General features: G+C 37.2%; 1 protein-coding gene and 1 long non-coding RNA gene across 2 annotated transcripts; one reads left to right on the plus strand and one right to left on the minus strand.

Annotated features, from left to right (window-relative positions):
• Window positions 1–106: 106 nt before the first annotated feature.
• LOC752384 lies at window positions 107–3,714 on the minus strand. The gene is made up of 2 exons (XR_972277.2): window positions 3,345–3,714; window positions 107–828 (listed from the first exon to the last, which is right to left on the minus strand). It is a non-coding gene; the product is annotated as an uncharacterized LOC752384 (long non-coding RNA).
• Window positions 3,715–6,164: 2,450 nt separating this feature from the next.
• On the plus strand, window positions 6,165–23,809 carry LOC100888614. The gene is made up of 8 exons (XM_030988672.1): window positions 6,165–6,443; window positions 8,008–8,169; window positions 8,732–8,800; window positions 9,304–9,336; window positions 17,537–17,637; window positions 18,407–18,438; window positions 19,354–20,618; window positions 23,420–23,809. The coding sequence occupies exons 1-8, from the start codon at window positions 6,391–6,393 to the stop codon at window positions 23,523–23,525; spliced, it is 1,821 nt and encodes a 606-aa protein (XP_030844532.1). The 5' UTR covers window positions 6,165–6,390; the 3' UTR covers window positions 23,526–23,809.
• The last annotated feature ends 1,259 nt before the right edge of the window (window positions 23,810–25,068 follow it).

Below are 25,068 nucleotides of genomic sequence, written 5' to 3' on the forward strand. Positions count from 1 at the left end.
ACTGTATTTCCAAATAAGGAAAACAAAATGTATAACAGAGTCATATGAAATTAACCAAACATCGTTGGTTAGACAAATATTATGTTCTTTGTCTGTATAGTTTTTCTTCCCAACAGAGACCCCGTTACAAACATAAATTTCATCGTTAGCACCTTTGCGATGCAAATCATCTTGAATTCTTCATCGATTCGTTGCTACATCGGGCAAGCCTAGAACAAGCTTGTCACTAAGATTTCAAGATTATGCATAGAATGAGACTTTATAGTAAACCGTCTTATTTCTTTTCCCATATCAATTAGCTCGTTGATGATATGTCAAAGTTCAACTATATCAAAGTCAAAAGTATCCTTAAATGTCATTGGCCCTGGTTAGCGTGTTTAGAATGTCAGAGTTATCGCATCCGCGGTGCGGTTACGTTCAGGTACCCAAATTTCGGGGGAATCCCCGTCCTCATTTTTCGATTCTCCGTCGTTCTGGTAAAGAAATACCCACACGTCGGTTTGCCGTATGAAGAAAACGGAACCAGCGTACTGTGGGCCATGCCACGCCCAACGCTCGGCAGATTAAGGCGTGGCTGCGACGATGACGCGTAGAAAGACCCGCTCTGATTGGCGAAGCCCTGAGAGTTCAAGGTGGGGAGCTTGATGCTGTGAACTTGGGTGATTTGGGTCCGCCCATTTGATTGTTGCCATGGCAAGTGGGAGGGGTCTTGGTTGTAAAGGCTGATGAGGTGCATGACGTTGTATTTCTTGTCGCCGTACGTGTTTTGGCTGTAGTCGATTTTCGGCCTGAGCTCTAACGTTGATAGTGGCATGATTGCGATGACGTCTGCAAAGTCAGGAGACAAACAAACACAAAATTATTTATAGATTGATAATTAATATCAAAGATGAAAATATCTTCAGGTTACAATTTCAATATACCCCAGTCACATTGACAAGACCCACACCAGTGTCTCGTTTCACCGTAGCCTTTACAATGACAAATGACACAAATCAGTGACAAATCTGCTGATAACCAATCATCAGAAGCAAGGATTTCAACAGTTTATAACACAAACTGTCATTTGTCACAGATGACAAGTTTTGAAAAGTAAAGGTTTCGTTATTGAATTAAAAAGTCCTTCCAACTAAAGCTTGGTGCATGATACATGAACAACGTCGCCTGGTACATTTTCATGAAAATGGCCATGCCCATGTTATGCTAAAGGTAAAAGGCATTACAGGTACATTATACCAAGAATGTCTTCATTTATATATCTCTCGAACTGTTTCGTAAGGAATACCTCACATTTTCAGAGTACCTACAGTATATTCATTCTTTTGGGGATGAGATCCTTTAAAGCCTATCTGTATTAGTTTGGCCAGGAGGGATTAGACCTCCCCGCATGGTCACTGACATGTGGTTATCTCATCAGCTCTCAATTAACATAAGACAAAGGGGTTCACGGGGGACCAGCGGTCACCACTTAGGCATTGTTTGCTATATAGAGGGCGCAAGTAGCTAAGTAGTTCAGTGAGGATTTAAAGAAGACTTATTTAAGCCTAAGGAGCTTTCAATCCCTTGATACACTTTAAAATGAATTAACTAGTCTTTCATGGTCTGTCAATCTCATTCTTCGTTTCTTTAATTCATTGTGACTACTCTTTGAAACGGGTGAAATACTTGTACTTTCCTGATTGTAAATCTGCCATGTATTGACAAGGGCGAGGAGGGGTGGGTATGCATTAAACCAAGTAGAGAAAGCAGTTCATTTCGAAATTGTATGCCCCTTCCCATCAACGCCCTTATTGACCATTGTGTGTTAATAGTGTGTGTGATGTGCTGTAGAAAATTGTGCGCTCTTTTTATTTATTTATTTATTTATTTATTTGAACATATTTCATCAGGATAACAAGATCAGAAAGGACTGGTTTACATCCTGGTCCTTTGGGGGTTGGGGGGGGGGGGGGGGCTCTTGACGAGAAAATGATTAGGCTTGTATAATATAAGAGCACTGTTTATCTCTCGTACACTCTACATAAACACTATTGAGCAAAACAATGAAATAAATATGCCCTAACATGATGGTAATTATATGCCCCACCAACTGTAGCCTAGGCAGTTTTATGCCCAACTATTTATGCCGAATCAAGATTTGTTTGTGAAACTATAACATTAAATGAGTTTTCATTGCAGTGTAGTGTCAGTTTTAGTGTTTCCAACTTTTTCTTGAAAATAAAAGAAACAAGGCTCGTACGTCAGTGACAGGAACAGCCATGGTTGTGAAGATGTTCTCATCGAACATGTTCACGACCCCCTGCTTGACATCATCACCGTCACGTTTACGGTCTATACTGTGTCATAGGTCAAAGGTCAATATTAGCTGCAGTTCCAGGGCAAAGTTCATCGAGCAGGAACATTGTCATTGATCATACTCATACATCCCTTATATCTTAGTAAACAACTAAGCAAACAACAATAGTAAAACTCCAGCCATCATTAGATTGTACGTCCAACACACTAGTCGTGTGGTTATCATACACAAAATCACCAGTGTGTAATTATACTACTTAATTGATCATCCACTTTGAGAAAGTTTTTTGTTTTTTTCTTCTCATTTACTTTGATCTAGTAAATACAGATTTATGTCAAAGAGATAATAAAGAAAAATACTTGGGAGTCCAGATTTGTAAGTGCATGTCCCTTCCTGGCCCTTCCTGGAATAAGAAATATGCTAAATATACAGTTTCAAGAGTGTCATGAGAGGCTGTTTATAAACGAATAATTCGCTGACAAAAGCTGCTGATAATACGAATACACTGACATTAAGATTTTTCTCTGGAAAACGCTTAATAATCACGTCTCCGACATTATTAATGTATCAATATTAAATATCAAATCGAAGGACAAGTTCATAAGCAGAGTTTTATCACACATGCAACAAATGTTTCAGATGTACTTGTATACCAGCGCTATATAAATCTTAATTATTATTATTATTAATTTATAAACATATATCCTCCGTTTCGATTGTCGAGCGAAAGAATTCACGCCTAGGAACAGAAATTCTTTCCAGATTAAGCCTAATGAATATTCTAATAAAATACAAGAAACAATTTAATTGTGTAGCAGTTCAATTTCCTAAAGAAAATCGACTTAGTATTTCGGTTGGAAAATTATAAATGATATATTATTTCGTAATCTTTAGAGGATATTTTTAGAAATTCAGTTAAACCCTAACAGTCTTTTAAAACTATTTTAGGGTGTATAATAATAATTACAAGTTAACAACTGAACTGTTTGGGATATTGTAACTCAGTGGAAAGGAATCTAGGCGAACTCAATAGAAGGCAAATACATACCACTATGATCTCTTTGAAGTGGTAAAGAAGAAGATTACACTGGAACCGAGACGAATATGATAAACAAATACTGATATATTGGGCACGAGTCTGGGGAATCGCGAAACTTTCGTCTATATGAGTCCTGAACGTCCCATGCCGAGCTTGCGGTAGTAAAATCCTCACAAACTTCTCATACCAAGGAAAGATGAATGAATATCTCGATGAATTACAATAATGTTGAAATGCTGTCTTTGCAAGAATATAGATGTACCCCTTATGAAGAAATTGTGTTGTTGTGTATGGGACTTGCTTGCTTTACCACGCGAATACTATTTTAATGCGATTGTTCTAGGTTTTCGATGGACAAGAGTCAAAGAATAAGCAACTACTTGGCAAAGAGAGGGAAATAGCGTGATATGCATTGTTAAACCTGTACAAAGTACTCCGATTGCATCACAGCTCCAGTGGCGGCTTAGAGTACGGTAAGCTTCGGTCGTTACCGGGCGACCATTGAGTTTGGATTAAGAGTGGTGGGAAGTCCCATCTCTGTGTTAAGTAGTGTACCGTGTACGTTGGGGGTAGTGGAGGAGATGTGACAGCCCAGCCTGGATTGTCAAACTTTGGGATCGACGCTATCCGATGTGGTCTCGATTGCGGTCTGTGGACCTGTGGTTTAATGAATCGAAGGAGGGGCAAGGTTATAGATTCAAAATGCCCCCGTAATCACTGCTGAGAAGAGGTACTGAAGAACCACAATCTACCGTGTTAAACTATATCTGTTTTTTATCTGAACCTCACCCTCTCCTTTCTCTCTCTCTCTCTCTCTCTCTCTTTCCCTTCCCTTTCGTTGTGTATTTATCTCTTTCCATCATGAGCTTATTGGGAGGGGGCGCAGGCGCAGTTCCAAATTTGAAGGGCCCTAATAAATTTGTGTTGGGTAAAAGAAATGGGGGGGGGGGTGGTAGGTTCAAAAACGTTGAAAGTTCCAGTGCTCCCCTGCGTAGTTCTCTTCTATTCATGATAAGTATTATTGCATTCAACTCAACAAAGGCACGTACATGACATATTACACGGTGTTAAAAGTATTTTCCTCTTAACCAAAAACTGCACCCCTCTCTCTCTCTCTCTCACCAATCTCCGTCACATCCTGTTTTCCTTCTTCTTCTTCATCTACATTTCCTTCTTGTTTTTCTTTTTCTTCTTCTTCTTCTTCTTCTTTTTGTTTTCTTTTTCTTATTCTTCATCCTTTTTTCTTATTCTTCTTCTCCAATTTCTCCTTTTTCTTCATCCTTTTCTTCTTCTCCTCCTTCTTCTCTTTCTTCTTCTGCTTCTTTTTCTTTTCTCTTTACCTCTAACTGATATTTGTCATATTTATTCAGCACCTGTACTCCAACCACTTCGCCACTGTCCATAACGTTCACAAATAAGCCTTTTATAGTATCTCATCCTTCTAAGATCTTCATATAGATCCTTTTGCGTTTTGAATATAATCCACTACTTAAACATATTAGTTGCGATCAATAAAAGAAACGACAAAAGCTTAGCCTTATATGCATTTAACAATAAGATACATGTAACATCAAAAGGTTCGTCCATATTTGGCAACTTTAACTGAAAAGTGATGCGATTTCACGCAGTGCGACACTGCATTAGGTGGTGAAAATACAATGCAATTGTGTACTCTTTAAGATGCATATTGCAGTGGCACTCTTCGTGAGTTTCAGTGAAAATTGCGCCGTGATAGAAAGGGCGTGTCGTCATGATGCGCAGAGTCTCATTCAAGACCTTAAAGTTAAAAAAAAACATACTTTTAACTCATTGAATCTGAGCATGCTAACGTATGTAATGGAAACAAAAACTCCACAAAACTCCCGATTATGATCGCTTCTCTGATGATTCGCTACCATGATTAGCTTTACTCATAAGTGACATTAATAGTATTATCAACAAAGAAATCAAACTTTATTTGAAAAACAGCTTCTTCTTTTTTTTTAGAATAGGCTAGCTTTTGATCGATATTTCAGTGGTGCATTAAACATAAAGGGGCTACCCAGATGAGAGGATAGCATCGATTTACTTTATTTCTTATTCTTTTGACAAAGGAAATTCATCAATATTGTTTCGATCTCTCTCTCTCTCTCTCTGTGAATCTAACACTTCGGCCATCTTATATACCTCTTTATTTCAAGTTGCGGCTTTTTATCAGATTCAGAGCTAAAAACGCGTTCTGTGGCTCTTGTTTCGACAAACGGAGTCGTCAGGCGATTCTTGCTCTGTATCCAAATCAAAGACGTCAGCTTTTTCACAGTCTTTATTGTCAGTTCAGCATGTTTGGAGTGGTGCTGTTCTTTATCTGTTTCTGACCAGTCCTGAAACCCGCCTCTGGATCTTTTTTTAATTGTACAGAAGGACAGTCGTCCATATTTCTCGCTCCGTATACCTGAATCAAAGACGTCAGCCATTTTTACCGTCCTTTGGTAATGTTGTTGGGAAAATGATGATCAAAGTTTGGAATGGTCTCGCAATCCTGAGCTAAACTTCGTCTCTGGTTAATGACATTTCTCTGTCCTGTGTGGAGCCAAGGACAGACGATAATATCTCTGGAATCCATACACGTTCTTGGGGGAAAGTAGTTCATTCCCCTTAAATATTATATACAAATCTAATTGTCACGTTGCATGATTTTGGAGCGAGAAATCGTCTTTAAAAATTGTAAACACTGGAGATGCCGGTTCTGAAGGAAATGGTGATAATTATCCCGAAGGAATTTCACTCTCATTGAATGATTGTCATTGGTAGCTGCATGCGATATGCTCAAAGGAAACTGTTATGTTTAGGAGTTAATCGTTAATTTCATCATCCCGCAAAATTACGATGATGTGTTGCCGATTTGAGCTGTGGTTTTAGGGGTGAAATTATTACTAATTTCGACCTCATAGGATTGTATGTCCTCCGTCAGAAACATAAGAACACGACAACGCTGATGGGGGTAAACGCAAGGTTTTGATGGCTTTAAGGGAGTATTTCTTTGTCGTCTGTTGGCAATCTTAGTGCATCTCACACCATGGCATCCATGACGATGCTGGAGACTATCCAGGCACTGCAGCGAAGAAAATGGTAAACTTTGCATTTTTATTCTGATTTTGTTCACGATTAATTTGTCTAAACTTCACATGATTAATAACATAAGATTAACAAAACTAGGCGTTGGGGCGTGCGCCTGTAAGCCAGCTAACAGTGGAAGTTACAAACTGATTCAGGCGAGGACTCAGGTTCGAAACTGAGTCACGTCTTTCGGATGGTGACGTTTAAAGGTCGGTCCCCAGACGTAAATAATCATATCTGATTGATACACGTCTGTAAAAAAAAAAAAAAAAAAAAAAACCCGATACACACGTTGGTGACATTGGTAGCTACTACTTTGCTCTTGTTACTAGATTGACTTTGCTTCAATATGAAAGAGAATGGTCGAGGTGATCAAGTTCATCGATAATGGTCGCAAAGTGCAAGGGCAAGCAGTTGAACTTAAAACATATATCGGCGGTGATGATTGGTCGTGGTGGTGATGAGGATAATGATAATGATATAGTGATGGTGATAGTTGTGGTGAATATAACGATAACGATGATGACGGTGATGGTGATAGTTGTGAAGATGATTATAATGATGATGGTGATTATAATAGTTGATGATGATTATGATGATGTTGGTGGTAGTGATGAGGTTGGTGGTGATGGTGGTGGTAGTTGGGGAGATGATTATAATTAATGCTGATGGAGATGATGATGAGTATGATGATGATGTTGGTGTATTAGGGTTAGGGTTAGGGTTATGAGGATGGTGGTGATGAAGATGGTGGTAGTTGTGAAGATGATTATAATGATGATGGTGGTGGTGATGATGGTGATAGTAATAATGATGATGTTGGTGACATTGATGAGTATGGTGATGATGATCGTAATGATAATAGTGATGGAGATGTTAATGGTGATTATGGTGATGGTGGTGAAGATGATAGTTTTAAAGGTGATTTTGATAATGTTGATGGTGATGATGGTGATGATGATGGTGGTGATGATGATGGTGATACATGTACTTAGTAAAGGTAATGGTGATATGAATGGTGATGATAGTGATGATGTCAATGACGAGGATGGTAATGATGATGGTGATGATGACAGTGATAGTTGTAAAGGTGATTATGCACGTGGTAGTGGTTGTTATTTTACCTGACTGCTAAGAAAGTATAAATGCTTGTTAGTAAGCAACCAGAGGACCGACTGCTTGAGGTCCTCTCCGATAGACCTGGTAATGAGGATTAATGCCTTACCAGAGGGCACTACCGCATCGCCTTGGTTTCGAACCCGGGTCACCGGATTACGAGACCACTGCTCTACCAACTGAGCCTTCGCGCCTCCTATAACAATGATGATGGTGATAATAGTGATGGTGATGATTATGATGAGGATGTGGTGATGGTGATGTTGATGATGATGAAAACGTCACTGGTTAAGGCCATTATGCCTCAATCCCTAACTTTTCATGTCAGGACTTTTACGCCACCTTGGGTACTGACACATTTATGAAAAACATGGATCATCTTCATGAATCAACACCTCATATTCTTTATCTACAAAATATCAACAATCTTACATGACATTTCCCTCTTCAATTCATGCAGGGAACATCAGCAAGCGGTGCCTTCACTAGGCGGGAAGTACTGGGGAGAGAAGCTCACAGAGTACGGTGGAATTGGAGGGCATCCCTTCCAGGGGCAACAGCGAGTCCGAGATCTTTCCGTCAGCCGAAGTCACAGGCATTATGGGAGTGGGGTCACAAAAGCGTAAGTCTGGATTCCTGCTGTTTCTGTCTACACTATGGACATGACGGACAAAGAAAGAGTACAAAATATACAGTTCCTCATTCTACCCTCAACAATTGCTGTGGTAGACAAAAGAACATCCCTTTACTGCTATTATGTAAAAATGGGTAGAACAGGTGATTATGCTTGTGACACCTGTTCCACACATTTTTACACAATATCAGGGAAGGGATATTCCTTTCTCTTCCTGAGGAACTGTATATTTTGTCCTCTTTCTTTGTCCGTCGTGTTCATAGTGCTATTTTTATTACAATCATTCACTCATTCACATCTGCAATATATAACAATTCTTTGTAAATGATAATCACATAAAAGGAAATTAAATACCTGTCACACTTTTAGTTATTGATCGAGTTATTTAACAGCTTTTGCACGAAAAATTAATTTGATAGTGGAATTTGACGAAAACTAATAAAAAAGAAAAGCTTGTAAAAAATAGATTCGTACCGATGTCTTCCATGATTAAATGATTATGTTCTTGTGTCAATTTCTCATACCCCGCCCCTATATAATATTTCCACAGTGCGACGTATGATCAGCCGCACAGAGTGACCGACCTGAACAAAAGTGGCTGTCGAATCAACGATGAGAGGTAAATATTATTTCGCAGAATAATTATAAAAATATGAATTATGAATATGATTCAGAGCATTCAATTTATTGTAAGGATGATGGCGTATATCTCTGAAAAGCAATTCTCATGTATGGCTTGAAGTTTTCATAAAAACCGTTCTCAAAGACATTGAGGTGCTGTGGTCTTTAAAGCGGGCAATTAGTCAATGGACTGTGTATCAGAAAGTATACGGAGTTTATATCCTTGCCACATCAATGACGTCATTCGGCAAGACATTAATGCACAATTGCCACTCTCCATCCAGGTGCGGTAAATGGATATGAACCGCTTGGGATACTCCAGTGCATGATCATGCTAGCTCAGATCATATCGGAGTAATAACACGGATAGGCCTGCTTTGTGTTAAGTGCAGTATTGATAATTGTTTTGTTTATAACCTGCACTATATCAATGAGCCTTTTCCTCTCTTTAGCTTATATGTTTACATATCATTCTTTTTTATTTTTATTTCAATTTTACAGGCTATCAGCTCCCTTGACGGCCAGACTCAGCAAGTAAGTTTTTTTTATATTTTCGAATCGTTTTTTGTTGGTTTGTTTTACCCGACTGCTAATAAAGCACGTGTATGCGTGTAAGTAAACAACCAGGGGACCGACGGCTTTAAGACCTCTTCCTGAGGGACTTTCGAAAATGTCTCAAAACTCTCCTCTTTGACCATGATCAACAATAGATTTTTTGATAACTTTTATGTAAAGCGCTGTGAAACAACAGTTAGTTTGTAAGAGCGCTATATAAATGACTTTATTGTATTGTATTGTATTAATGCCTTACAAAAAGACACTAGCGCATCGACTTGGTTTCGAACCCAGGACCTCCCGGTCACGAGACCACTGCTATTTCACTGAGCCATCGCGCCTCCTCGGAATCGTAATCGTAATTCAGAACTCCTTTGATCAAGTAAGGGCTAACATGCAATGATTAGGGACTTTTAGATTTACACGACGAGAACGTGGACCGCCAGGTGTGACATCCTTTAAAGGTAATGTGACGTCCTTTTAAGGCACTGCCGGGCACGGCCCAGTGCCTTAACACAATGTCACACGCGGCAGTCCACGCTCTAGTCGTGTAAATCTAAAGGTCCCTAATATTAAAGATCAAGTTGAGTTCTGGTCATGCAATTGCATTGTGAAAGAAACGTTGTGGAATCGATCAGAAAAGGTTGATCATCTAGCATAAGTATTGGTGTGTACTGCAAGGTTCTGGAATCATCAAAATGATAAGAAATTTGGCCCAGTCTTCGTAAGTTACAAGTACTGTACACAGAAAGATGTATATGGGACTATACGCACACGTGCGTTTATCTCTCACATACCAATAGATAAACTAATTTACCAAATATATCAATTAGTAGGCGGTTTCCCCGGCACAATTTTTATCATCAGGTATTAGTCAAAACATATTCTTTCACATGATTGGTAATAAGAGCTTCCATTTCATTTTTTAAAATTGGGGCGTTTCCAATACTGGTCTTTACCTTTAACCCATTGACTACTGCATTGTCATATTCCCTGTAGGTTCGACACAGGAACCACCCGGTTCCAGTAGGAAATGACATAAGAACGGAAATTAATTCCAATAAATCTAACAAACAAGTTTTACATTCATGTATTAACAAGTTTTTTTTAAATTAAAATTATTGCCAAAGAATGGAACTATAGGCTCGACTAGCACTTGTGTTAACTTCTAGTTCCCATTAACAACTTCACCTAAATAATATACAAATATACACTGCCTTGAGAGGTTCTGGTTAAAACTATGCGCAAGAGGTGACTCCAATAGTACTATTTGCTGAGGGGCGCAGCCCCGAAGCAAATGGTACTTCTGGAGTAGCCAAGGCCCATAATTTTAACCAGTACCTCTATTTGAGGCTTGGTATATTTGTTTCATATCCTGCAATCAAAAATTTATTTTATAAAAAAAAAAAAAAAAAAAAAAAAAAAAAAAAAATTGGGGGAAGAAAACAAATTTAGAACAAAAAAATGTCAATTTTTATCTAAAAAGGTTTAGAATATTTTGTTTTCATTAAATTAGGATTTAAAAAACCAAAAAAAAACCGATTCCCCCCCCCCCCCCCCCAAAAAAAAAAAAAAAAAAAAATCACATTTTTTTTCCAACTCCCAAATAGTAAACCAAAATAGTACTCTCATATAGTACTTTCTAAAAATAGCTCAAATATTTTTGGTCATGTGACGAGCTCTCAACCAATCAAAAGCCAACAAATTTTTGATGCAGGATATAAAAGTAAATAACCGATAAGAAATTTATTTGATATAGAATTGATATTCTGTTTTTAAAATATCAACCCCCCCCCCCCCCAAAGAAAAAAAAAAAAAAAAAAAAAAAAACACACACGAAAATTACAAACACATCAACAAGTATTTCAAACAGAATTTACTGAAGGAACGAAAACACCTTACATTTCGACTTTGTAAGATTAACGAAACTGTCCTGAAATGAGGACTTACATGAGCCATAATGCTAGGAGGCTAAGGATCGATTTTTGTTTGTTTTTTTTTTTGTTTGTTTTTGCCTTCGGAGAAAATAAATCGGAAAAAGTCTTCCTCAAAAAAGAAAATAGACAGGTGTCTATTTGTTCTACATAATGTATGCCAGCTCGAAATACCTGGAGACGAGTACATAAGAAGTAAATATTAATGATGTGTACACTGAATCGGTTTTGTGCGTTTTTTTGTTTGTTTCCTGTTATAAATATGAACGGGATTTCGAGTACCTATGACTTGTGAGGCGGTAACCTTCAATTGAATCTTATAGGACGACTTAGCATTTAATGTCAATCACCCACGACACTGGGGAAATGAATAATACCTTGTCCTTATTTGAGAATACTATACAAAATGACAGTCAAGAATTTGAATTCTCTGGATTTTTATTTTTCATTTTAAAAGTAAATACAGAATTGCTTGTTCGTCAGTGCTGAAAGAACTGACTTTATTCATTTAATTCATTGAATTGGTTCTTTCGTAGAAAAGGCGATGTATATCGATACATCACTATTCTTGTTGTTAGTGATGATATATAGATATTTTGGAAAGATATGAGATCATATAAATTTATTTCTCTTTCATGCTGTGAAGCAACAGTAATACTGTAAAATTTCAAATAAGGTAACAAGTATTGCAAATCTGAATATGGGTGTTTAAATTTGATATATCTTTGATTTTAAAATGTAATCAATATATCAGCGTAAAGTAAAACAATCAGCAATTTCTGTGACATAGATCAAGATCATAAAAAAGTACCTATCGTTTGCTCGTGTTATATTATACAACTTTCGTACTTATTGATGTTGCTTTTGGCTGGATGCCTAAAAACTGGTGTTGAGTACTAGTGTATGTCTATTACATAATCTGCTAAAGACTTACATGTAATAAGAATAGATATAAGAGCAGTTTTAATGATCTTTTTCCTTGTTATTGCGGATGCATATAAGAAAAATGACAAATCTTCTTGAACGAAGCTGAATGTTTTGTTCTCTTGTATCTCCGGGAAGAAGGTACGAAGAGAAATTGGTTCTTTTTAAAATAAAAAATTGCTGTCTCTTTCAAAGAGAAGACGTTATTTAATCAGTAGTTTTAATCATATGAAAGCAACGTGTTCTACATAGATTAATCCTTTTTTTGAAGATATCAGAATATTGATGTGAGACTTATGAAATGCAAGAGATCATACAGTTTTCTTGTTCTTTAATTCTAAGAAGCAGTTCCACTTTATAATTTTAAATACGTTGATAATCATTATAAATCCGAATACGGAGGTTAATATTTGATATATCTTTATTTATATATTTATATCTTGTTATCCAAAGCCATGTTAAAGAAATATCATATAGCAATGTATATACATGTATGATACAAATTAAGACTATGATCAAGGGCTAGTCGTTTCCGCAAAAGTACTACGGTCAAGCCATCGATCTTTTTATTATATTTGACCTCTTCTGTGAAAGGGGAGTGTGTGTTTAGGTTACCCGTGTGAATCATCGGAGGTCGCACATTTGTAAATATGTAAAATAATTAAGTGTATACATGACATCATACAATCAGCAGGATTGTGTTTGATTTAAGCCGGTGTGCCTTCTTTTCAAGGGAGAAACGTTTGATACATTTTCCCTCTTATTTGGATTGGTGGGGTTTCGGGGATCCACAGCAAATATGTGGTCACCTGTGGCTTTCTTGGTATTGCGTCTTGTCTCGCTAACAGAGACATATGTGTTTTTGTTTTGTAGTTTCGTTTGTGCTAGACATCGCTGTAATTGTCATAGGTGTTGCAGTATAAGTTGTGTCGGTGGACTAGCGCATAGTGTAGTCAATGTTATTTGTTTGATGTTACAAAAGAAAAACTCCACAGGATTTGATTTTCATAGTACCGCGGTAAATTTGATATTCAATGGCTAATTTTAGTATCGTTTCTTTGAACTGTCGAGGTTTGGGAAATCGCGAAAAAAGAAATGATGTTTTAGAATTTGTTAAGTTAAAAAAAGTTCCAAATATGTTGCTTGCAAGATACACATTTTGTAGCTGAAGAAGAAGTTTCTATAAAACGATTTTGGGGAGATAGTTGTTTTTTCAGCCATAAAGCGTCAAATGCCAGAGGTGTTGCTATTTTGTTAGGGGAAGGGGTGCAATTTAATGTAAATAAGATTGAGCGATCAAAAGAAGGGAATTTTGTTGCGTTAGACCTACAGATATATAGCTATGACATAACATTAATATCCTTGTATGGTCCTAATCACGATAGTGTCAGTTTTTATGCAGATATTGAAAGACTTGCTTTGGATTTTGATAATTCATTAACAATTTTATGCGGAGATTGGAACTTGGTTCAAGATTTTGATAAAGATACATATAATTATATTCGTCTTAATAATCCTAATGCCAAGAAAAAAGTCGATCAAATGAAGAATGATTTAGATTTGATAGACCCATGGAGAGAATTACATGTCCTGGAAAAAATGTTTACATGGCGTCAACCTACTCCCTTTAAGGCGGCTAGATTGGATTATTTTTTGGTCTCCACCGAGCTACTGTCACTCGTTAATAAAATAGAGATTTTACCTGGGTACAGATCCGATCATTCCCTGGTCAAGTTATCTTTGAATTTAAATCATTGTAGGGTAGGTCGAGGTTACTGGAAATTCAATAATTCGTTGTTAAGGGATGATAGTTATGTGGAAAAAATTAAAGATGTCATTCAACAAACGATTGAGACCTATTCAGTCCCTAGATTTGAGGTAGATGGACAAGATACACAATATGAATTTACTGTAAATGATCAGTTATTTTTTGATACGTTGTTGACCATAATTAGAGGTGAAACAATTTCATACGCAGCCAGAAAGAAAACAAGATTGATAAATTTAGAATATGATTTAGAGAAAGAAATTACAGATTTGGAGAAAGCATTGATATCAAAAACGGACAAAAATAGAGCTTTAGTTATATTAAATGAAAAGAAAGTTCAATTAGAATCAATTAAGAAAAGAAAAAATGGAAGGAATAAAGATGAGGTCTAAAATTAAATGGATGGAATATGGCGAGAAACCATCGAAATATTTTTTGAATTTAGAAAAAAGAAATGCTGTGAATAAACGTATATGCAAATTGGTCACTACTGAAAACAAGGAGATAACATCGCATGATGATATTATATCAGAAATTGTATTATTCTACTCTAAATTGTATGCAAATAATCCTGTTGGTGATGTAGACTTAAATACAATATTAAATAATCCTGATATAAGTAAATTAACCGCTTCAATGTCACAGAAGCTCGAAGGAGAACTCTCCATTGATGAAGTTCATCAAGCACTTATAAATATGAAAAATAATAAATCACCTGGTTTAGATGGATACACCGTCGAATTTTTCAAACATTTTTGGAAAGAATTACACATATTTTTAGTGAGATATTTGAATTCTGCATATTCATCAGGAATGTCCTATACACAGAAATTAGGAGTCATCTCTTTAATTCCCAAAGGAAAAAAAGATAGACATTATTTGAAAAATTGGAGACCCATATCTTTATTGAACGTGGTGTATAAATTAGGTTCCGCTTGTATAGCAAACAGATTAAAGAACGTACTTCCTTTTCTTATACATGAAAATCAGAAAGGCTTTATGTCAGGGCCCTTCATTGGAGAGAATATCCGTTTGTTATATGATATATTACTGTATACTGATATCAATGACATTCCTGGTTTATTGCTGCTTATAGATTTTGAAAAAGCATTTGATTCTATTTCTCATGATTTTATTAGAAAAGTATTGCACTTTTTTAAGTTTGGTCCGTCTATTATAAAATGGGTTAATGTATTCTATGAAAATGCTCAATCCTGTGTATTAATCAATGGACACCTGTCTCCAAGATTTTCAATAGAGCGAGGTTGTCGTCAAGGAGATCCCATGTCAGATCTTATCTTTCTATTATGCGCCGAAATACTAGGTCTTTTGTTTAGAAATTCCGATTCCATTGTTGGTTTGAGCTTACCTGGTAGACAACTTAAATTAATTCAATATGCAGATGATACTCTTCTAACATTGAATGGGTCAGTAACGGAATTAAACAGTGCATTAAACATTTTAGATAAATATAATGCAATGTCTGGTTTAAAAGTTAATATACAGAAGACACATGCGATTTGGATTGGAGGATTTAAAAACAAGAAAGATGGTGTTCTTTTGAATAGAAATCTAAATTGGGTGTTTGATGATTATTTCAGATATTTAGGTATAGACTTTTGTACGGATTTGCCCAAATTGATAATTCACAATTATAATGAAAAATTTAAAGAAATCAAAAGTCAAATGACATCGTGGTTAAGGCGATACTTAACTGTTCTTGGAAGAAGCACTGTCGTCAAGTCATTGTTGGTATCCAAATTAAACTACCTTTTTTTGTCCCTCCCTAATCCTGGTGAAAATCTTTTGAAAGATATAAATGCTCACTTTTATAGATTTATATGGGGGGGAGAAACCTGATAAAATAAGTAGAAATCAAATGTCACAAAGTTACTCAGACGGAGGGGTTAAAATGATAAATATATACACACATTGCCAATCATTAAAAATTTCCTGGATTAAGAGATTAGTAATTGGCTCAATGGATAGCAATATCCTCTGTCTTTTGCAATCTTTCTTGCCTGAAGTGCAAGATTTAAAATTATATATGGGAAACAATTATTTTCGGGAACTAGCAGGTAAAACAAAAAACCTTTTTTGGAAAGATATGTTCATGGCTTATAGTACGCTCTTGTCCATGCATTGTGATAACATTTCTTGCCAGCCCTTATGGAATAATGACTACATTAAAATAGGCAATATAGCTCAATATATAATAAAAAATTGTGTCAAAAGGGAGTTCGTTTTGTCAATGATATTTTAGACAAAAATGATGATTTTTTTCTCTCTGGAACACTTCCAAGAAAAGTATAATATTCAAATAAATTTTCTTTTTTATCGTGGATTATGCGATGCAATTAGACAAGGGTTTAACAATTGTACTATTTTTAACAAGGTGCCACAACCTCTTTTCCCAGATACAATGGCATTTGTTATGAAACGTATTAAAGGATGTTCACATATTTATGCAATTTCATTAAAGAGAAGGAAAGGACTATGTAAAAGTTTTCTTAAATGGAAATGCATTTTCGACCTGAATGATAAGAGTTGGGAAACATATTGTTCTATTGGATTTAATTGTACCATTGATGTGGGCTTACGATGGTTTCAGTTTAAAGTCATGCAACGCATATTATATACAAACGATCTACTGTTTAAAATGAATTTAGTCCCAAGAAAAGAATGTACATTTTGTAATGAACAGATTGAAACAGTTATACATCTCCTATGTGATTGTACGCATGTTAAAAATATTTGGGGTAGGTTAGAACACTGGATTAATACTAGAACCGGAAATAAATTAACATTTTCATTACAAGATAAATTATTTGGTTTAAAAGGTTCAAATAATTATGCATTGAATTGTATACTGATTGTGGTGCGACAGATGGTGTATACTTCCAAAATAAAGAAACAATTGCCCGACTTTGATAACATTAGAGTTTCGATTATAAATTACTTCAAAAACGAAAAGTATATTGCAAATTCGAATTGTAGAAATAATAAATTCACAAGAAAATGGTTACAATTCAGGAATTTGTTTACTTAAAATTATATTTTTTCTGTATTTGTTTTTCTTTCCATGAGTGTCAGAAATGAATTATTGATTTGTTAGTTTTCTCAACAGTTCAACAATACTTGTATTTATAAAAGCCAATTTCATTTATGTTATAAATGTAAATTACCTTGGAAATATATTTTTGTATGTGTTTCAAATGAAAATCAATAAAATCCCTGTGGAGGGAAAAATATGGAGAAAAAAAAAAAACAAGCATTGAAGGAAAGTGATATTGGGAAAAATAGGTACTTAAAAGTAGGTTTTTTTAAAGTTCATTTTACTGAAGGATAATTTATGTTTCAAATTAGTTTCATGACCGGTACTCTGCCGTGATTTAATATTTCCTTTTGTTCTACATGACTTCGTCCCAGTGTAGTGTTTCATTGTATTATACATAATAGAATTTCGCATGAAGCGGACGATATCATTATTACCCCTCGATAATATCAGATTTCTAATCACCATCTCATTGCTTTCTTGATGATCTTCTTGTAGCTTTCCCCTTCAGCGTGCAGAATGGCCTGGGAACCATCCGTACTATTCACATCGCTCAATCTTTGAAGTTTTCCCGGAGGTGAAACCTAATCCTGAAATAGGTTGGTATTTAATTCCATCTTTTAAATATTTATTGTATACCACCATGTCAGAAGTGCATTTGATAGACAGTCTCGATCTTGCCTCTTTTATAATAGATGAATATGTATTTTCTAAATTATTATGGAAAAGTGCCCCTGGTTTTTCCACCCTTCCCCCTCATTCTAGGCCTATGATGGGACTCCCCAGGCTATCACCAAACAAATCAGATGATAATAGCTGATGCATCGTCGGACTGTGGATCACAATGTTTTTTTTTTTTTGTTTTTGTTTTTTTATTCAGATAACATCACGGATAAAATCGTATATAAATATTCATAACAAAGCACTTTATCTCATATTTACTTGAGATCATATCAAATTACATATCTCTAGTTACTTGAGAGCAGATTGCAAATCAGTTATTATCCTCTTCCACTTAGTAATATTCAAATCTGTTGTCTTAGTTTTATTTTCCTCTACTTCTAGTTTGTATTTCAACATAAACGAAATTCGAGTCCCGCCCCACATTCATGTCCTTTGCAAGGCATTTATTTACAATTGCTACTCTCTACCCTGGTGTTACATTTATTATCGTGATCATCATCACCATCTCCGCCATCACTATCACAGCCGTCGCCTTTAACACCACCATCACTACTATACTTACTTAATTCAGGATCGCAGACACGAAACCATCATCATCGAAATGGTCATCGTCGTCGTCATCATCATATCCTTTGTTTATAATGTTATATTAACATTCTTGGTTTTTATTCTTTTTCTGAACAGAATCGAAGTCTGATGGCCGGGCATCTTACTTGGTAAGTAAAAAAAAAAATTCAGTCTGTCCTATAACTTCACATATTATTTCGTCTGTCATCCCTCTTGACTCCCAATACAAACAAATAACACAATAATACACTTCAATTATTGTGGGATAGCCTGACAACGACTACTGAGAGCCGGTCGTTTATTCAGTATGAATGTTTAACAAACATTTCTTCTTGTTTCCCTCACTGGAAACCGTTTCCTTCACTGGAAACCGGACCGACCATGGTCCAGGATAAAAAAAAACAGATGTAAAACTCAACGAGCATACAAAATCTGGAAAACCTTAATAAAACACAGTCATGTCGTAACATAACATGACACAACGTACTTTTATTGTAAATAAAAGTTGTCTCGTCGACAGATCGAGCTAGAATGATTCAATTACACACTAATTGATGCCACGCCCTGGTTCGAGCTGTCTATGCAAATTACATTCCATCGGGACACGGCCCTGGACCCAACATAAATATGCATTCATTAACGATACAAACAACATTTGCCTGCTCAACAATCGTACCGCAGACAAATAATGTTCTGTTCACTTTACCGCTTAATTAGCAAAATAAATCGTTTGCATCATGTAAGTTCACTAGAAACAGTTTGTTCATCTATTAATTTATCTGGTTTTTTTTGTTTCATTTTCTACTTATAAATTCATTCATTCATTCATTCCCTTTTCATAGATTTACTTTTATTTCTATGAACATCTGGAAAAAAGAATTTACTTATTTTATTTGTATTATTATTAGGGATTGCCAAAAATAAGTACAGGTATATTTTGTAAAGGACTCTCCTCCTTGTTTGTAACCAGGACTTCGGGAAGTTTGTTCAGAGATTCAGTAGTTGGTGACCATGATCTTAATTTAGTGATACTTATCCTATGCATTTGTATCTTTCCCTTACAGACGAATACCACTAATTCTTATGATGATGCACTCCGGAGGTTGCATCATAATCTATACCACACCTCGCTTTACCAGCAAACCTACAAGGACCACTTCCAAGACACCTCAATGTCTCATCAGCAACAATATACAGCTGCTCCTGTCGACTCAGTGCTAGGCAGTATCTCGTTGCCAATGAAACAAGAGGATGAAGTGAAGATGGTGAGGGAAGAGGGAGACGGGTTGATAGGTAGGTACCGGGACGAAGCGGGGAAGGGGAGTACTGACGAAGAGGAGAAGGACGAACAAGAAGAGGATGAAGGAGAGAGGGATCCAGTGGGAACGAATGAAAATGACGAGGAGAACGAAGAGGAAGTGGAGGAGATTGCTTCTCAGGGCGAATCGTCAGAGTTGCGAAGCATCCTTGTTTCCGACGGTAGTAAGTCGGCCAATACCATTCTACCGAAGTCATCCAAGTCCCAATCTCTTAGGGCCAAACGCAGCGTCAGCTTTAACGAAACGCCACAGGTGCAGATTCTGGACAGCCGAGATTCTGCAAGGGGTGGTGAAGACTCGGAGCAAAGTGGTAACAGCAGCACTGTTGGTGCCTCCCCGGCCTTGCAAGGTACCGGTCCATGCTGGCCACCGAGTACCTCGTTGGTCATTGAAAATATCCGTGGGTCGCAGCTCCTCGAGAGGAGGGATATCACCAACCTTCCTGCTGGGAAATGTACATCAAAAGGTCGCATCGATCCATTGAAGAAGATGTTGTCGTCTTCAAAAATTGGAGAACATATCGCATTTGTTCCTCGACCGCCTCTTGGCCTAAAGGCATCATCAGTCGCGACGGTTCCTCTACCATCGTCGCTGAAGTCGGGTTCGCCCGCCTTAGCAAGTCTTCATCCTACATCAGATAGAGGGAGCCCCCGCCTTGCAGGAGACACTGTCCATTTCCCCAGCGGAGGCGAAGGACCCTTGCACTCGGGGGGCGTCACCCCACAGCTCCATCCCATGCAACAGAACCAGCCCTTCATAATACCACCGGACTACCGAATGCTGCCGATGAAGCATTCGGGTGTGCTCGGCTCGTTACCAGGACTTCGGCCCTACTCGGACCTTGTTCGGAAGCGGCAGGACGAGATTGCTAAGCGGATCATGATCAGGAAAGGCAACCTTGCCACCCCACTGGTATTGCCTCCTGCCCCTCTGTCGGAATGCCTCACGCCCTCTGGTACCAGGACTCCTCATCGACTCGGCCTTAGGTACAAGACCGAAGCCCGTAAGAGGTAAGAAACCATGCTAAGTACTGTGTAATATACAGGGGGATGTTTCACAAAGATCCTAAGTTGAACTTATCTTAAGTTGGACTTTACAATTATGGAAAGCCGTTAGCATCTTTGAAAATATTTTGTAAAAGATATTTTCAAAGGCATTAAATGTTGATTCAAATCATTCATATTTTCTATTATCAAGGAGATTTCATGTTCTTGATTGGGGATTGGGGAATTTAGGAAAAGTCTATTATACTTGAATATTTACTTTTGAATATATTTAATTTTAAGGCTACAAATGGCTCTCAATAATTTTTAAGTCCAACTTAGCATTAAGTTCAACTTGGGATCTTGGTAAAACAACCCCCAGATCTATTATGACAGATAGGGATGCTGAAATCCTTAAAAAAGATATTGACCAATTAATCTTGGTATGGGAAAAAAACTTAGCAGATGAAATTTAGTCTTTATAAATCTTTTGTCGCTTAGAGACATCTTCGAATTATTAAGCGCTATATAAACGCAGATTATTATTATTATTATTATTATTATTATTATTAAATTACATTGATATAAACTTAACGGTACTGCAATCACTAGTACTGAAACTGTATCACATATAATACAGGAGTAGAGTTGCATTGCGAGCGTCTGTAAAATGGCGCCTGGTTAGAATGTTCCCAAGGGAGTAGATAATGTGCGTACAGTAAAGCTTCGTAAAATGTTGTAATGGAATAAACATGTTGACCATAATAACACCTAAACTTAAAGATAAAGACCAGTTATGGTCATGCGATTGCATTATGAAAGAAACGTTGTGGAATCGATCAGAAAAGGTTGATCATCTGGCATATACGTATTGGTGTACTGCAAGGTTCTGGAATCATCAAAATGATAAGAAATTTGGCCCAGTCTTGGTAAAGTTGCAAGCACTGTACACAGAAAGATGTATATGGGACTACGCGACACATGCGCGACACGTGCGTTATATCTATCAAATAGATATAATAATGTACCAAATATATCAATTAGAAGGTGGTTTCTCGGCAAAATTTGTATGATCACGTATTAGTCGAAACATATTCTTTCACATGATTCTCAATAAGAGCTTCCATTTCATTTTTTGAGAGGGGGGGGGGGGGGAGGGGGGGGGGGGTTCCAGAACTTCAGGCGTTGACAAACGTAACTTGAACAAGTGACAGAAGATATCAAATCTTTGGAATATAGTTTGATTATCAGACCATCATTGTAATATTGTTCACTAGTCTGGTATTCTCCTGCCAAGGACCTTATTTCCTGAATTCAGGCAGTGAAACGAAGTGAGTCAGATTTGTCAAGAATGACTATGGCAGGCAATAGTGTTATTTTCATGTTGAAAGATCTTGGTTGGAGCACACATGGACCCCGTTGCACAAAAATTACGATTGGTGGTAACTTTGCCATCAATTGCAACTACTATATGGTACATGACTCAACAGCCAATCAATATCAAGGTTTCCATGGTAGTTATCACTGGTGGCAAAGCTACCATTAATGGTAATTTTTGTGCAACGGGGCCTAGCTAAATGGAGAATGATTGCTAGACTAACTACCTTCTTCGAAGCTTATGAAGGGCACCCTCTCCGTCCCAGTTCGAGACAGGCTTCACCGTGTTACTCGTCCAACCAGGAGCCTATCCCACAATAAATCTGATATTGGCATTAGTTCAAAGATTCTTTACAATATTCCTTCCTTCACCACCATCCACAGTCTAATTCTGGCCCCTTTGCATTGATCTTTTTTAGTCGCCGACTATAAGCGTGAAGCCGAGTGATAGCGCGATCCCGAGAACCGGTGCGGAAAAGGGATCGCGCCATCACTCGGCTTAACGCTTATAGTCGTCGAATAACAAAAATCAATAGGGACTTTTCGATTTACACGACAAGAGCGTGGACTGCCGCGTGTGACATTGTGTTAAGGCACTGGGCCGTGTCCGGCAGTGCCTTAAAAGGACGTCACATTAACTGATTACGTGATTACATTTTTTTTTTTCGGCCCTCGTAAATTTGAAAATTTACACCCCCCCCCCCTGGATCCGCCACTGTCTGCACCCTGGACTTCCTTCCTACTACTACAACAACTACTACTACTACTACTACTACTACTAATACTACTACTACCACTACTATTACGACGACGACTACTACAACTACTACAACTACTACTACTACTACTACTACTACTACTACTACTACTACAACAACTACTACTACTACTACTGCTACTACTACTACTACTATTACGACGACGACTACTACTACTACTATACTACTACTAATTATTATACTACTACTACTACTATTACTACTACTACTACTACTACTACTACTACTACTACTACCACCATCACCACTACTACTTTACTGATTCTACTAATACTACTACTACTACTACTACTACTACTACTTCTACTACTACTACTAATAATAATACTGATACTACTCCTAATAATACAGGTAGTACCACTACCTCTTCTTCTTCTCCTCCTACTACTACTACTACTACTACTTCTACTACTACTACTACTACTACTACTACTACTACTACTTCTACTACTAATAATAATAATACTGATACTACTCCTAATAATACAGGTATTACCACTACCTCTTCTTCTTCTCCTTCTACTACTACTACTACTTTACTACTACTACTACTTCTACTAAAAAACCACAATAAAAACAACAACATCTATTCAAGTAATGATGATAATGATGGTGGGGATGGTGAAGATGATGATGAAGATTGTGATAAGTTGTTTATTCTGTCATTTACAGGTACAACATTCTCTACCCGGAAGAGATACCTGACCTGAGGAGTACAGAGCATTCTGGGAGAAAATGCTTCTTCGACGGTGACCATTCTTCCGTCTTCAGAGGATGATGACGTATCTGTGACGTCACTCGACCCAGTCATCATTTATGTAGTATAGTTGACAGCACTTCAGTATCCAACTTGTGTGAAAGCCCGTCCATGTTGTTCCAGTTTTCGATCAATGATAATTATGTAAATATTTTTAAATTTTGGCCACTTCCAAGCAAATAAATTCTCAAGTTTATGCATCATAAATAAAGAAAAACATATGCACCAAGTGCTTTCCAGATTGAAATCGTCGTTATTTTTTGAGTTAAATTGGGTTCCATTTAACATTAGAGCACACTTTTATGGGGGGGGGGGGAGGAGGAGGGGGGGGGGGGGAGGAGGAGGGGGGGGGGGTATATATGGAATATCATGAATATAACGGGAAAAGGTGGATTGGCAAAGCAGGTCTACCATACACCGCATACAGTATATTCTGTAGACTACATTTCTGTAACAAGTTAGAATGTTGTGTATAGCAATAGCATGAATAGTTTTTAAAGAAAAAACGAAACCGCTCTCTCTCCTTTCCTCCCTCCCTCCCCTACCCCTCTCCTCTCTCTCTCTCTCCCCCCCCCCCCCCTCTCTCTCTCTCTCTCTCTCTCTCTATCTCTCTCCCTCTCTCTCTCTCTCTCTCTCTCTACCTATTTACTTTCGTTATGTAGTCTACTTTTGAACGTTAGTGGTCTGTGAAACCCTCATGCGCACACCCCTCTTAACTAACGCTAAGCCCAATGGTTACCCCCTTAAAGGAGTGCTAGTATAGGGTGATTCAATGAATATCGGTTTCACGGGCAATAACGATATACAGGTAAATAAATGTAACTGTAGCCAGCAGTACCGGCACGTGATTTGAGCTCATTCAAAGTGGCGCGCGCGCGGGAAATTTTATAGCTTTGTTTCAATCAATGTCAGGTGCGTCTGGTCGGGTGTGGGGAGGAAAGGTCTAGCTGTGGATCACAGTTATTTGGTTAACTTTTTCCTTACCCGGGCAACTCGACCGGATGCACCTGCCGCTGCAATATTTATATATGATTTCTTTTGATTCTGTCTCAATTCATGTTTATTATAATGTTGTATTTATGTGACTTGATTTGCCAAATAAAACAATGATAAATAATGATAATATGCATGACGAATACGACACACTCATGACATCATAACGTTGAGGAGTGCGGCAACCGGGCGTTGACTAAAATCGAAATTTTTGAGTCAATAAATAAATCAATGTCACTATTTCAACCTGCATGCCTTGATCCTATGGTCTATGTATATTATTTTCTTTGTATTACAGTTATCGTTCTATTTACTCGTAGTTTTTCCCTCTCTCTCTCTCTCTCTCCCTCTCCCTCTTTCCTCTCTCTCTGTTTCTCTGTTTCTTTCTCTCTTTCTCTCCTTCTTTCCCCTTTCTTTTAACCTTACATGTTCTCTCTTCTTGCATTTATTGTATGATGATTATTATTGTCTTGCCGAATTTTGACTTTTCTTAATTTGCATAATTAATGTATTACATGTAATACATGCATTACAGGTTGTTTATTCAGGCAATATGTAGTTTTTTTTAATT

Source organism: Strongylocentrotus purpuratus, unplaced genomic scaffold (assembly GCF_000002235.5).
Source record: "Strongylocentrotus purpuratus isolate Spur 01 unplaced genomic scaffold, Spur_5.0 spur5_scaffold_17, whole genome shotgun sequence".
NCBI lineage: Eukaryota > Metazoa > Echinodermata > Echinoidea > Camarodonta > Strongylocentrotidae > Strongylocentrotus > Strongylocentrotus purpuratus.

What these genes read in the sequence shown, in the direction of transcription:
- LOC100888614 (XM_030988672.1), top strand. Translation starts at nt 6,391, where the DNA reads ATGGCATCCATGACGATGCTGGAGACTATCCAGGCACTGCAGCGAAGA. An exon ending in GCACTGCAGCGAAGAAAATG is followed by an intron (nt 6,444 to 8,007) that starts GTAAACTTTGCA and finishes CAATTCATGCAG; the next exon opens with GGAACATCAGCAAGCGGTGC. An exon ending in ATGGCCGGGCATCTTACTTG is followed by an intron (nt 18,439 to 19,353) that starts GTAAGTAAAAAA and finishes TTTCCCTTACAG; the next exon opens with ACGAATACCACTAATTCTTA.